The following is a 15,628-nucleotide window of genomic DNA, read 5'->3' on the forward strand; positions in this document are numbered from 1 at the left end:
AATTTTCATTATTTTAATTTTTATTTTCTCCACTCTTTGTAGTTGCTCTATTCGATTATACCTTATGTCCTGCTACTTTTTTTCCCTGGTCCTTTTTTGATTTTTCTCCTCGTCTGTTCCCTTGACCTTTAACCCATGAACTCTGACACTCCCTGTCACAATCATTCAAGCTGTCCCACCCCCCCCCCCCACCCATACAGTTTCCCTGACCTGCGACCACAATATGACGCACCCACCGATGAATCGCTTCCATCCTATATCAACCCTTGACCCCCCCTCCTTTCTCTCTCCCTTTCTAATGATGGTTAATGCCCGAAACGTTGGCTTCTTCTTGCTTCCCATGGCGGTTCGCATACCCATACATCAATCAACGTTTTGTTGATTTCATATATTGTTCTGCCTCTCTGTCGATGCAGATAAACACAAGCCTTCACAGGAAAGACTCGTTCTTCATGCTACATTAATGATGTCAGATGATTCTTCATCAATATTAGCATCAGTTATAGCAGAAACATTTTGTGGCTTCCTCTTTAGATCCTATTTATATCGAACTGCAAAGAGCTTCAGTTCTGGGGGTGTGATTTGATAGCTCATTGTGATGAGTTTGCTGACGTACATACTCCCTGCATGATTTGATTGTTTTATAGTTATATCCCCTGATGGGATTCTCGACCTATTGACAGCATTCAATGTTTAGCATAACAAACTTCTGCCATATTCTGAACTCATTCTAATAAACACTTCCAAACTTACAAGGGAAATAAAACTGGGAAAACACTTAGTCTTCGTCAAGAACATAAAATGGTGTTTTAAATTGCAGTTTACACTTGCTTGGAAGCCTGCTGTAGAATCTGTGATGAGTGGACCAGGCATCCTGATGAATAATGTTTTTTTTATTTATATATATATACTGTATATATTGTTTTCTCAGTGGGAATGGCGATGGCTTTTTCAGTTCGGGCTTCCAAGCTCATCTGAAAGGAAACACTCTCCACAATGCCTCCTTGCCGGAATGTATGTGTTTATAGCTCTTACACCACATGGAAAGATATTGTCTGATTTTGCGACTTCACTCGGTCAATATGTACTTATGAATAGAGTACATTTTTATGATTTGTAAAATGTATTCCATATCAGTCTGAGCCATTAATTTTTTTTTATACAAATCTTGCAAACACGAATGCATTTCGATGAAAATAGGCATGAGTCATACATAAACAGGGTTTGGTATTTCTTTGTATCCTCCAAAGTGATTTCGGTGTTTATAAGTTCTTTGAATGTGTCTGCCATTTGTTGGATGGCTCTTCTCAAACATCATACAAAATCGGTCACGTTTAGTCACCTTTCCTCAGAAATGGGCAACTTTTTCCGCAATGCACTCGAGTTCTTCAGTTGTGCAAGGTCTTGTGTCCCCACAGCCATTAATCCAAAAGTGTCAGGTCTGGAGCAGCTTGATCCTCAGTAATCTAGTGGAGCATGTGAAGCCTGTAAAGGTGCAGCTTTTCTTTTTTCCAAATCCTGTGAACTGAGGTATTTGACATGTTCAGCTGCAAAGATGTCTGCTCTTCTGATTTTCTTTTTTTTTGGAGATGTTCCAAAAGCTCCAAAGACTTCAACCACCTCATCAGTGTGCACTGCTCTGTCCCGTGACTTACACGGTGGAATTGACAAGCTATATTGGCACCACGGTGAATTTTATAAATTCTATTTTACTAATTTCTGCCATTTTGCAGCCGAAAACATTGCCGAAGTACCATTACAGGGTGGTTCTCTTCAAACCATGCTATGGTTTTGAAAGTGCCAATCTGGATTGTAAATCATCATGATTTCATTTTCTACCTGTGGAAAGAGAATAATAACCAAGGATGAGAAACACAAGCAGAATTAAATGCTGATGTCTGTATTTTCAACCATTAAGTTTCATTGAAATTGGAATCTTTTTGTTAAAGTTATTTAAAAATATATGATTTGGTTCAGTCTTACCTGGGACACTAAATATTAAATTTGAAATCGTCGAAGTCAGCTGTTCTCCAGATGAAGGGCAAGGCCCAAAACATCATTGGTTTGTGATATTTTACGACAGATAACCTCAACCACTTTATTCTCATGTTTTTGTTCTGCAGAACTAGAGATCTAGAGATGTATTTTTAAGTGTGGGTAAAACAAAACGTGTTTAACATACTGTATAAAATATACATATTGTACCGTAGCACATATTACTGTTTTCAAGTCTCTTACGTTTGATCTGCAGCTGCTCTTAACAAGTCGTGATGGCAACTGTTATATACATAGAAACTATCCACTGAAATAGCTTTTATGGCTCAAAGTACAAACATGGGGGAAAAAAAAATGTTCAAAGCAATAGAGGCTTCTTATCGTGCCAAGACGCATCAAGCGTTGCTTCATGTCAAACCACTTGCGATGGGCTTGAGTTTTACAACAACGGTCTTCATTGGGAACTTGTTAACATGACTTGGGGAAAATAGAACAAGAGAAAGGCAATGGCTGATTTAATAAATGCTTAAACACTTCATGTATACATTATATATAGGACGAGCACATTAAAAGTAAAAAGTATATTTTGTTTGGCACAATTGTTTCTATCTTTGAAATGATTTTTTTTTTACATATATATTCCTTTTTGTGCTGATAATTGGCAGTTGTGGCCTATGGATCGGTGGTGACACTGAAAAATCTGCGCACAGCTGGTGGTTATTTGCACTCACATTGGCACCTCTACCCAGAGGGAGTTGGATCCAGTCAACAGCAGGTAAAATAACATTATTGGTTTGTCATGAGATTTTAAAGAAAGTGTGCTTAAGGCTTTTTATTATGGCTTCAAGACATCATTTCGTAATATGAGGGTCAGTAACCATCCTAATGATGCATTGTTATCTAGTCGGCTGGCAGGATGGCTTTGAGGTACACACACTCACCTCCAAGTTGTCTAGCCTGGGTTTGAATCTCAGCCCAGCCATAAACTGTCATCCTGGAATTTCACACGCAGGGTGATTTATCATTGTGTGTGCCATCCCTCGGATGGACATTAAACGGGAATCCCATCTGCCTGCAGTATTTGGTAGATGTTAAAAATCCATTGGTGTCCTTTGTGAAGAGTAGGTAAACTATTACCAACACAAATTCCAAATTGCTGATGTGCAAATTCCAAAAACAAATGAAGCACTCTTTCAGGAATAGTTTGTCAAATGTCCTGGAGTATATTCCACAGTTCTGTAAGGTTAGTTGTGTTCCTCTTGTTACAGCGTGGCGACATTGCGCTGTTATATAATTGGCTATTCTGTCCTGTGTCTTCTGTCACACTTATTGTTGGGTGTGATGTGGGCGGAGATTGCCGGATGTATTGTGGGCGGAGATTGCCGGGTGTATTGTGGGCGGAGATTGCCGGGTGTGATGTGGGCGGAGATTGCCTGGTGAATTGTGGGTGGGGTTAATGCGGAAGAGCGACGTTTTTTTGTGCTGAATCGTTTTCTGTATGTCGCCGGAAGTTGATTTTCTGAGCAGGAAGTGATAACCTTCCTGTTCCGTTAGTTGTTGACGTGCATCGTTGTAACTCTCGTTCTTCATTGTTTTTCACCAGAAGTGTTTTTAAAACGTCTTCTTCTTCTTCTTCCTCTCTTTTGGTGACAGAAGTGGTTATTACAGCGTGGCGACATCGCGCTGTTATACAATTGGCTATTCTATCCTGTGTCTTCTGTCACGTCTTCTGTCACACTTATGGCCGCGTGCGTCCCTTTGATCTGAGGGCTATAAATAGAAATTTGTCCAACGTCACAACTCTTCCCATCATGCATGCTAATTCACCGTGTCTACATTTAAATTTTATAACTGCAAAATTGTTTCATCATTCTTAACCAAGACTTTTACTGCCCCCAGCCATGCGATATCGAAGTATTCGCTTCTTGTTCTTCTCCTTTTCCAGGTAATCCCATATGTCCTTTATGTGACTCATGTCCAGACTCTCAGGTGGTCATTCATTCTAACACTTGGAGCACACCAGCTGTAACCTTGTTCTCAAAAATCTGTTATGCTATATTGGAAGTGTGATTCAGATCATTATCTTGTTGGAAAATGATTTTTCTCTCTGATTAAAGTGGTTCCACGAGGACCTGCATGGTGTTGCAACATCTGCTTCTACTTCCTTCTTGTTAGCATCCCATTGATTTTGACAAGTTTTCCTGCACTAAAAGCTGACATACAATATATCCTCGCATTAATGTGTTATTGCACGTTCGTCCCTTTCGATTACATACACGAGGCTTCGAGGCCCATCTCATACTACTAGCCAATAGTCAATGGCCAGCACCTCACTTCACCACACAAGCCAAATCGCCTCAGCACGAATACGAGAATCATGCCATCGTCTTCATGCATCGAAGGAAAGCCAGCCGTAAAGCCCTGCTCTTACAGGCCATCTCCTCGCTATGTTCTTTCTCCACCGCATGCATCCCTCACTCCGCACTTGTGCGTTCCTTCTTGCTACGAGCTGCTTCCCCGTTCTCTCTGATCATCTGCCTCCTATGCCATCCTATTCTTCCTCCCACTAACGTCACACCCTTCAATCAGCAGCTTTGGGGGCATGACTTCGCCCGCCATCAACCTTGTAGGTGGGGCTTCTTGACTACTTGATCGTGTTATATAAACGCAATTGTTCCATGGTTTGTAATACATAAAATACATAAGGAAAAGTCACAGGGGGGGGGCAATCACATACTGGGGAACTTGGCCTTAATCCCAATCTAATTAACACCACACCACCCTCCTCCCCCCTCCCCATGTAGTGACACGTAACACTTAAGCTCACAGTCTCCCTACTTAATTACATCAAGATATCTCCTACATGTCCACGGACCAAACAACTCTATTTAATCCTAACTTTCCGATTAAATTAATCTATCTTCCCCCACAATTGCAACTAGGTATATATATATATATATATATATATATATATATATATATATATATATATATATATATATATATATATATATACATATATATATATATATATATATACATACAGTAGACTAGGCGTAAGTCTGCAGCATATAACTCATTACTTCCCCTAAGTCGGCAGCGTCAAAAAATCCCGAATTATCTAATGTTAAATCCCTTTGAATAAAGTCTGTAAGTCGTCATCTCCAAGTCGTCACTTGGTCTAAGTCGTCAGATGTTGTCCGTTCCCGTGTAATGGAAACTCAAGTAAATTATCACGCCTAACTCGTCACACGGGACTTTTGCCTCGTGAGAAGCCCGATTTCATGGAATCGTGATGCGCGCTCATTGGTTTACACCGCCAGTGATAGGCTATTTATAACTGCGCTGCGTTCAGCTCGGTCAGCGTGCCGTCCCACATGCATCTGAAGAGGTAGGCAGGCTGCGCAATGCAGTCTCTGGCGAAGGAGTAAAGGATCGATCTAGCTTCGTGTTGAAGTCCGATCATGGTTTTATATTGGCTTGTTTTGTACTTCACCACACTCACTTTCACATAGGTATTGAGTGGCAGTCATCCCGATGACTATGTGTCATGTAATTTGTCGATGGCATATGAGTTTTCATTCCATATGAAAACTCGTTCTACATGCATTCCAATGAATGAATTCTAACAGCCATTCATTCCACATTTGTCGATGGTCATATACCATCACCGATGGTATACGAGTTGTCTTACAGTTGTTCATTATCTTTACTTTTGATAAAGTGATTCATGAATTCCATCTTTGCTTGATCACTTTCCAACTCACCAATGAATCCCCACCTATGCCCTGAGGATTGTTTCCCTTTTGGTACAATAGCCGGCTTAGAGATTGTTGTGCCCTCTCACACGTACGTGTCCAGGCCACACGCAACTTCATCCTTCACCCCACAGTCATCATGAATGTTCGCATACGCGCAAGTCGTCACATGTCTAAGTCGTCACTTTTTTCTCAGTCCCGATGGTGACGACTTACGCCTAGTCTACTGTGTGCATATATATTCTGCACTACCTCTGCGATTAGTACATGTTTAGCATAAGAGTATGTTATCTATGTGGAAATTATAGGGCACGTGTTGAAGAATGTATTATAAGGTGATAATCATGACTCCCCTCCACCCCATCACTGTGTCAAACCCCACACTCTTTCCCCCACCTCCCCTTCTTTGATCATTCCTTCGTTATCTGTCCATTTGTATTTCCTAAAATGAACTGCTGAGAGCCGCTCCGCTGAAGGCGATCAGTTCCCATCAGAGCGTGACCAGGACATTCATGACTGTGCACTGAAGGGAGGAGCCACCTGACACAATGACAATGGTGGGCGTGTCGCACAAGTTCTGTCATGCAGAGAGCCAATCAGCATATTGCCTCGAGATAATGACAGCCAAGGGGTTAATGTCAGAATGGAGGACTGGGGTCTATTGCACTGCAAGTTAAAAGCTCCAGAGCAGTTACAGTCCAGCCCTAAGGATGAGTGCCAGTTGGAGTTGTCTTCAGGTCAGACCTGGAGTGGAAAAATCAGACCAGTGTGGAAGTATGGACAGGGTCCGAGACTGACTCAGCATGAACAGATTGCTATACTTCAGAGAGTAGCTGGAGTGCGGGACGTCCTGCAGGGGTCTCAGCTGGTCAATTTACAGAGAGGCTGCGAAGCCTGGGATGAGGTTTCTGCCGAGATGGGAGGTCGTCATCTCGCTCTACCTCAGCAAGGTTAACCATATTTTGTGTGCTGTCCTTTCTATCTGCCTGAGTCTTTGTGGTATGAAAGTGTAAGGTAGTACGATAAATCGAATGAGTCATCGTGAATGAGATGGGTTAGTGTTGACTGTTAATTTAATGTAATACGTGTTTGTGTTTTTTTTCTCTCCCTCTCCTTGTTCCCCCATTCCCTTCCAACACGAAAACCTGTTACCATCAATGGTGTATGTTAGCTGTTTGTGGTTCATATATTTGGCATAATAACCATGGCACGCATTAAATGTGCAACCGTTGGGAGTTTGGTGCCAACCTTTTAAGGAGAACATCTTAAAACCAGCTGATTCATCTTTGGTTCAATCTCTCGTTCCATCTTATTTGAAAAATTACCGATTTTAATGACAGATCCTTGTTCAAGTTTTCTGTACACCGAGAACCGAAGACTGTTTGGGCTTTCCCAACCAGCGACGTGTAGTCTCTTCCAACATTCCGTTGCGAAAAGGGGATCGTGTGGGTGGCAGGTTTGACTTCGAGCCCACCCAGCGGTTCTCCATTACATCATTTCTTCAGGAATGGGATCAGGAAACTGATCCAAATCCAGCGACTTTTACAGTGTCAGTGAAAGTTTGCATGCGTGTTCATATGAGTATATACCTCGTATGTTATCTTAACACCTGCTAATCACCATGTTTCTCATCAATTTTTTTCATTTTAAACAAGCTTGTATACTGATAGCATATCTATCCAAGGGAACTTTTCAGGAAAAATAAATTCCAAATTTTGGTGGAGTTCTTTCTTGTTTTGGAGAGAAATATCTGACCTGTTTCAAACACTTGTTCACATTTTATAACCGTTACACAATAATATCAATCTTTTGTGTGGAGATTAAACAGTTTACTGCAGAAAATTTAGTTTGGTTCAGTGTTCTGCTGGATGACGCGATTCATGACATTATTGTAATCATTATGCATGAACATGTGAGTCCTTCAAAAGTAAATCCCACATCCAGGGACAAATTGAGTGAACTTCACCAAAGTGATCTATCAAGGTAAGTACTACACCTTTCGTGTTTACTGAACTAATCTTTATTCAGTGGCAGTTTGAGAACCTTGAAAATTTGAAATATATATATATTTTTTTTCTTCATTACTTACATCACATTGGATAGCTGAGTTTACTTCTCAGCAGCTTATTCGCTCAGAGATCAACCTATCACATGGCAACAACCTTCCAACACCTTCAAGAATACGTTAGCAGTCCAGTGCATGGCAAAGTTAGCAGCACGTAGTCATCATTGGGAATTTGAAAAAGAACAAACTTCCTATGTTACTCATAATCCTGTTGAGGATGAGGCTTTTAAAGTTTCTTTGCTGCTGATTAAAGGTAATGTCATAATTATGAGCCAAATGTCTTGCAATTGTGTTCATCATAATGTGAGGAATTTGGAAAGGGTCAATGCCGCCAAGATGCTATACATTTCATTTTTGCCACCATGTTGAAGTTTTACCATTCTGAACATTTCTTCATGAGCCAACAACCACATGTTTAGCTTACCACCAAATGGTGTGCTTACTTACCTGTTTTTAATTGTTATTTTGTCATGAGCCACATGTTTGCATTATTGCTCCTGTGCAGGTTACAGCATACACACACAAAGATGGCAACAATCTTTGGCGAGTAAAGGGTCACCATGAAAAACAAGGTACAGTGTATGCAATGTTGGGGAGAAGGGGAAGATCAATCTGTTGGCTGTGGTTTTGGTTGGTGGGTAGTTGGGGTTGAGGATGCTGTTGGGGGATGTTCTTTATGCAGTGATAATGCCAGCGATGTTTTATGAGCCAAACTGCTTATTTTATGTGCAGATTTTATGCACATGAACGTTACTGCATTTTATGTTTCCTCAGTTCATTAATTTTTTTGTGATTTGATATATTTTTGCTTCTCTGGATGTATGTGTGTGTGTATATATGTATATATGTATATATGTATATATATATGTATATATATATATATATATATATATATATATATATATATATATATATATATATATATATATATATATATATATATAGTGTGTATAAATATCTTTTTTCTGATATTATTTGTGAATTATATGCGTGTAATGTTTGCAAAGAAATGCTGCAGTTTATGATGTTTCACAAAATAGGTTGACAATTCTTATTTTGTGTTGCTGATTTATTTATTGTGTGTTGCTGGCATTGTATCGTGGCATTGAGGAAAACCTCCAGTTGAATTAATTCTCAGTTTTCATAAAACATTATTGCATCATATTTCTCATTCTAACTCATAATTGTTAATTCCAATTGTTCATATTGTAGTGTTTGCTTATCTTGTTATCTTTATATATTTCCTACACATTCACCCTCCCTCCTTCCAACCTCCACCTTGGTTCCACATTCGACCTCACCGCGCAACAGGCAGTGAACAAGCTCTGGAGTTCGTGAAGGATGGAGATATACTGCGCCTCGAACATGTTGCGTAAGAAAGAATGCAATTCTGAGCACAAATGTTCTTTAAATGTATATCTAGCGAGGATTGGAACTCACTCCAGGATAAGTGCTAACAATTGATTTTGGTTGAGATTGCAAGTGTCCAAGCAAAAAAAACTCTCCGCCAGATTTCTCGATTTTGTCATCTGGTCTGGTTGACAATGCTAAAGGCTTGTCACATGTCTGCTTTACTTCCTGCATGGACTGGCAGGATGGTGGTACGCACACTCTCAGCTGTCGAGTCTGGGGTCAAATCTCAGGCCATCTGCAAACTGTCATCCTGGTGTTTCACAGGCAGGGTGATTCATCAATGTCCCTTTAAATGATGTTAAACTTGGCATCCCATCTGCCAGCATTAGTTGGTGGATGTTAAATATCCAATGGTATCTTTCGCCAAGAGTAGGTGCCTAGTAAGTCTCAAAGTTTTTTTGTTTCTCTAATATTTGTGTTTAAAAAATATGTATAATATGTGTACAATCACAATCATGCAAAGGTATGTGTAAATTGTGCGTGCGTGCACGCGCAACATACCGCCACCACCGGTTGTCATCTCTACTCGCGAGTCTCGAAGACTGAACAGAGTCTTCCCCAGTCCTGAAGCATCCATCTTGACCCCAGCAAGGAACCATGACTCCATATGGACGAAGCCATCTCCCGACCCATGCTCCATTTAACGAAGCCATCCGAAGATGAGTTGTGTAGGTGAGAAGAACAAGCTGTTGGGTTTTGGTTTAGGTCTGGATCCAGATCCAGACCTAATCAGGGGGAAACAAAACGTAAACTGTTCAGTCTGGCGGAGATATACACTCTACCGAGTGTCATTCTGATGTTCCTCTGTAATTGGCATTCTTAATCATTCACAGTTATTTCTCACCTGCCCCAAATGACCTTGTGAATTTGACGAACTTACACCAACCCCACGTAATCACGTCAAAATGACCACCCCACACATGCAAGACCCACACATTCCATTGACGTGGCGCGTTCACGTGTGTAATCCCCACTCGGCTCTGTTGACATGGCGGTGTCAGGTGAGCAACTTCGTTGCTGCAGGAGCATGTGTGCAACTCTCTCAAGATGGAGGAAACCTTTTCAGCATTGTGGTGACTATGGAAGTGAGCCAAGAGTAGCCACACACCAGACAGATAGAGGGTCGTAATGAGAGTCGATAGGAGGGAATTGGTGCCAGTAAGCTCTTCAATGATTCATAAATTCAGCACCTGGAGCTGACGAAGGAGGAGAGATGGCTGAGAGCATCTGGAATGGTCACACATGTGCAGAGTCATACCAACATGCTCACGTTAGGCTTCCTGACCTCCTGCAAAAGGAAAGACCACCAAAACCTCTACCTCATCCATCCATTATTATTCTTTCGTCTGTCTTGTGTCCTTGAAAGGGTCCGTGTGTGTTAAGTTTAGTTTAATACTTAGGCGTGGAGACAATTTTATGTCTAAGTGCATTGACGGATTTCCATATTGTCATCACGACCATCACCAAAGGAGAGGTCTTGCATTTGGGTCTGTTTGTCTGTTTGTTTGTCCGCACAGAACTTTGGGTTTTTCTTCACAACCGTTTGTTGGATTGAGACAAAATTTTCACCATTGGTGCGACTACTCATGTAAAATGTTCTAATTATAATTATGACGTCGTAGGTCACGTGGTGTGGGTGCCATATTGGAAAAACGTGAAAAATTTGGCTCTCTGTATCTCTGAAACCGCACCAAGGAAAAATTGAAAGTTTACACATGGCAAGTGCTCCTCATGGGGAATGAGTTTGATTTTTTTTTTTATGACATCATATGTGCCCTCATTATGATGTCATAATTGCATATGTAGAATGCCACATCTGATCAGTATGAAAAATGTTGAGGGTCATCTAAGGATAAAATGGTCCACAGAAAAAAATTCATTATGTCATCGGTCATGTGATTCGGTAGCCATATATATATATATATATATATATATATATATATATATATATATATATATATATATATATATATATATATATATATATATATTTATTTTAATCTTCAAAAATCTTCTTCTCTGAAGTGGCTGAACAAATCGAGGAGAAACTTTACACGTATGATGAAGAACAAAAAGTTCACACATATGATATCATAGGTCACATGGTTGGCAGTCATATTGGATTTACCCTAAAACCAATAAAAAATACACCACTCAAAAGAAGTCCTGGTGAGGGTCTGCAATCTCTGATTGCTCTTTTTCTTGTTATTAACTGATTCTATAATGTGTCTCAAACCTGGTGATTATGAATTAAACCTACTGTGCTTTTAAGTGTTACCACTACATTTTTAGCTGCTGAATCACTCTCCAGCATAACCAAATTCCTCTGAAACTGATGAAGCACCAAAACTGCCAAGCTGCAAAATTAATTAATCAAACCGTGGAGTCACTGTGTGTGCAGAATGCCTCTATTCGGCTTTTTTGGAGTTTATCTCTGGCACTCTCTCATTGCCCATTAGGGAGACCGAGTCTATTCCAATACCTTTAGGGCTATCTCCAACCTTTCATTTAATATTCTTCTTTTCTCCTCTTCCCTTGACATTCTTATTTTCTTCCCTTCTCTGTACATTCATGTTTTCTCCACTCCCATGTTGTCCCACCCTCAATTCTCCTCACTCCTCCCCCCCTTCTCATTTACTTTCCTTCTCATTTATATTTTTCTTGTAGGACACGTCGAAATTTGCACAGCCACAACTTGCCAGCCCCACTCACCAAACGCCATCTGCAAGTCACAGGATATGGTCAGGTATGATATCCTCCTTTTCCTTCCCCTCCTTGTCCTCCTTCCTCTTCCTTTTCCTCCTTCACACCCTCCTCCTCCTTTCTTGTTTTCTCATTCTCTTCTTAATTTTTCTCCACCTTTTCCTTTTTCCTTCTCTTTTCCTCCTCTCTTAAGGCCCAGTCACAACTTGACGTTTTAGCCAGCGATGGCAACGTATTAAAATTTATGTAAAACGCTGGCTTACGTTGAACTTTTGATGTTTTTTTTAAAGATTCGGACGTATTCATAGTGACTTGGTCTTATGTATAACACATTAGTAACGGACACAGAACGTTTTGTTGTGTTATAGATAACTTATACCAACGAATGCTGAACCTGTTGTCGGCCTACACAACCGATGCCCAACGATAGTCTAACTTAGGCATAGCGCGTTGCACGCATCGCCGACGATGTCGTAACGTAGCCTATTAAAAGGCTGACGCACAACGATTCGAATCATAACTGCCGTAGAAATGGAAGTGTCAACATCGCGGTCACACCTTGGCGATCTTGCCAGCGTATGCCGACCTAAGAAAAATGTGTCTAAAACGTTGGGGCACGTCAAATACGGTATGAGTAAGTTTGGTATACGTGAGTAGAACGCTAAAGTACGCTATCATACGTCGTAGTAAGTAGAATACGTCAAATTTTAAACATGTTCAAAATTTTACGACGTACTTGGCGTATGACACACGTTCCGCATGCGATGGGGATAAGTTTTACACACGATATGTGGACGCTTACACACGTCCACAAAGGCTACTTATAAGCTACTCATAAGTCGAAAGACGTCGCGGTAATGTCGTTTTTACTCGAAACTTATTTCTAACTTATGTTTGACGTGCTTTGAACCAATTCTTTACGTAGTCCCAACACACATTGACGTATGTAGACGTATTCCAATGACGTCTTCCGGTCGACAAAAAAAATAAATGAACGTGTTTCTAACTTGCAACTGCCATATAAAGACGTGTTCCCAGCGATTTTGGGAATTGGTATATAAAAATGGTGTTCATAAAAGGGGAACCCAACAGTGTTTTCGAGTCCTTTTTGAGTCGATGTCCATGTCAGCAGTAACAGTATCAGTATCAGTATTAGTATTAGTAGTAGTTTGTTCATGTTGGCAGTAGTAGGTGAGTGTGAGGGGGAGGGTGTGGGTTATGATGGATCCTCCTTGTGTCCGTATGTCCACGGGTAGGAAACATCTTTGCACCATTGTTCAAAGTTCTTCGCGGCTAATTTTTTATGGGGCTTTTTCAACAATGAGCTATGGCTTGTTTTTACGATTTAGGTCTATTCATAACGGGTTGGACAAATGCACAATGAACTAATAATGTGCATAGAGCGCTTTGATAACTGGTAGATACGGTATACCAACGAATAATTATCGTGTAGCCGGCGTTCACAAACTATGCCCAACGATAGCCTAACTTATCCATATAGTGCGGCAGTTTATCTTTGCCGGTGACGTGGGGTTTGCTATTCATAGGCTGCCACTCAACGATTTAAATGGCTGCATCTCCACTACTGAAAGTAGACGCTTGCGCTCAACAATTGGATTTTTTTTACACTCAACGACTTTTAAACGGTACCACTCAACTATTTTTATTGTTTACAATGAACGATTTAAATTGCTGTCACTCGCCTTTGTTTTTTGACGCTGGGGTTTGGAAATTTGAAGCGTTTCTTCTGAACGTGTTAAAATGCTCAAACTCGACTATTTTAAATAGACGCTGCCGATGGACAATTGGAATCATAGCCAAGCTAGACATCGAAGTGTGAACATCCTCGTCATGCCGAAGAAAAGTTTGAAGAATGCTGCAAATAAGTGTCCTGGCCGTGGCCGTGGACGCTGACGCAAGGACTATCCATTATACCGACGTCTTTCAGCCTATGAGTAACTTAAAAGTAACGTCTGTCGACGTGTGGCATCGATCGCGTAACGTGCCAAACAACACGTTAATCACAGGTTAGAAATAAGTTTCGGGTACGCAAAACATTACGCCGGCGTGTCTCGACTTATGATTAACTTACAAGTAGCATGTGTTGACGTCTGTCAACGATTGCAGACCGTGCATACAACTTGTGGCCAACGTAGCGGAACGTGTGAGTTATACGCCGGCATACGTCGTGAAATTTCAAGCATGCAAAGATTTGAGGACAACCGAAAAGTACAACATTTAAAGCCAGCGTACAACGACGTATGGCAGTGTTTTTCAGCGTGCTCTCAATGTTATCAAAACTTACCCATAACATATTCAACGTGTGCCAGCGTTTTAGAAATTTTTTTCAAAAATCGGCATACGTTGGCTAAAACGTCAAGGTGTGACTGGGCTTTTAAGGCCTGAGAGCCTGGTTAAGTTAGGGAGGATTGTGATTTTGGCTTGCAAAGGATAGCAAATGTATTTTGTAATGCAAATTGTTTGCTTCTATGATTTTATATGTAAAGGCCCGGTCACACCTTGACGTTTTAGCCAGCGATGGCAACGTATTAAAATGTATGTAAAACGCTGGCTTACATTGAAGTTTTGATGTTTTTTTTTTAAAGATTCGGACGTATTCCTAGCGACTTGGTCTTATGTATAACGCACTGGTAACAACACAGAACGTTTCGTTGTGTTATAGATAACTTATACCAACGAATGCTGAACCTGTTGTCGGCCTACACAATCGATGCCCAACGATAGTCTAACTTAGGCATAGCGCGTTGCACGCATCGCCGACGATGTCGTGGCGTAGCCTATTAATAGGCTGATGCACAACGATTCGAATCATAACTGCCGTAGAAATGGAAGGGTCAACATCGCGGTCACACCTTGGCGATCTTGCCAGCGTATGCTGACGTAACAAAAAGTGTGTCTAAAACGTTGGGGCACGTCGAATACGGTATGGGTAAGTTTGGTATGCGCGAGTAGAACGCTAAATACGCTATCATACGTCGTAGTAAGTAGAGTACGTCAAGAAATTTTGAACATGTTCAAAATTTTACGACGTACTCGGCGTATGACACACGTTCTGCATGCGATGGGGATAAGTTTTACACACGATATGTGGATGCTTACACACGTCCACAAACGCTACTTATAAGCTACTCATAAGTCAAAACACGTCGCGGTAATGTCTTTTTTACGCGAAACTTATTTATAACTTATGTTTGACGTGCTTTGAACCAATTCTGTACGTAGTCCCAACCAACATCAACGTATGCACACGTATTCAAATGACTTCTTCCGGTCGACAAAAAAAATAAAAGAACGTGTTTCAAACTTAGATCTGCCATATGAAGACGTGTTCCCAGCGGTTTTTGGAATTGGTATATAAAAATGCTGCTCATAAAAGGGGAACCCAACAGAGTTTTCGAGTCCTTTTTGAGTCGATGTCCATGTCAGCAGTAACAGTATGAGTATCAGTATCAGTATTAGTATTAGTATTAGTAGTAGTTTGTTCATGTTGGCAGTAGTAGGTGAGTGTGAGGGGGAGGGTGTGGGTTATGATGGATCGTCCTTGGATCCGCGTGTCCACGAGTAGGAGACAAGTTTTCACCATTGTTCGAAGTTGTTCGCGGCTAATTTTTAATGGGACTTTTTCAACAATGAGCTATTGCTTGTTTTTACGATTTAGGTCTATTCATAATGG

At 40.8% G+C, this 15,628-nt stretch overlaps 1 protein-coding gene across 4 annotated transcripts in view; it reads left to right on the forward strand.

Moving 5' to 3' along the window:
* Positions 1-15,628, forward strand: part of POMT2 (protein O-mannosyltransferase 2) — a 156,439-nt gene that overhangs the window by 60,896 nt on the left and 79,915 nt on the right. For all 4 annotated transcript variants that reach the window (XM_085894961.1, XM_085894960.1, XM_085894963.1 and 1 more), the window contains 5 exons: positions 932-1,014; positions 2,661-2,770; positions 8,324-8,390; positions 9,130-9,190; positions 11,899-11,977. In XM_085894961.1, coding sequence (XP_085751087.1) covers positions 932-1,014; positions 2,661-2,770; positions 8,324-8,390; positions 9,130-9,190; positions 11,899-11,977 — 400 coding nt within the window. The remainder of the gene's footprint in view (positions 1-931; positions 1,015-2,660; positions 2,771-8,323; positions 8,391-9,129; positions 9,191-11,898; positions 11,978-15,628) is intronic.

This window comes from Eptatretus burgeri, chromosome 9, assembly GCF_056783735.1.
Source record: "Eptatretus burgeri isolate ZD-2024b chromosome 9, Ebu_testis_v1, whole genome shotgun sequence".
NCBI classification, from domain to species: Eukaryota; Metazoa; Chordata; class Myxini; order Myxiniformes; family Myxinidae; genus Eptatretus; species Eptatretus burgeri.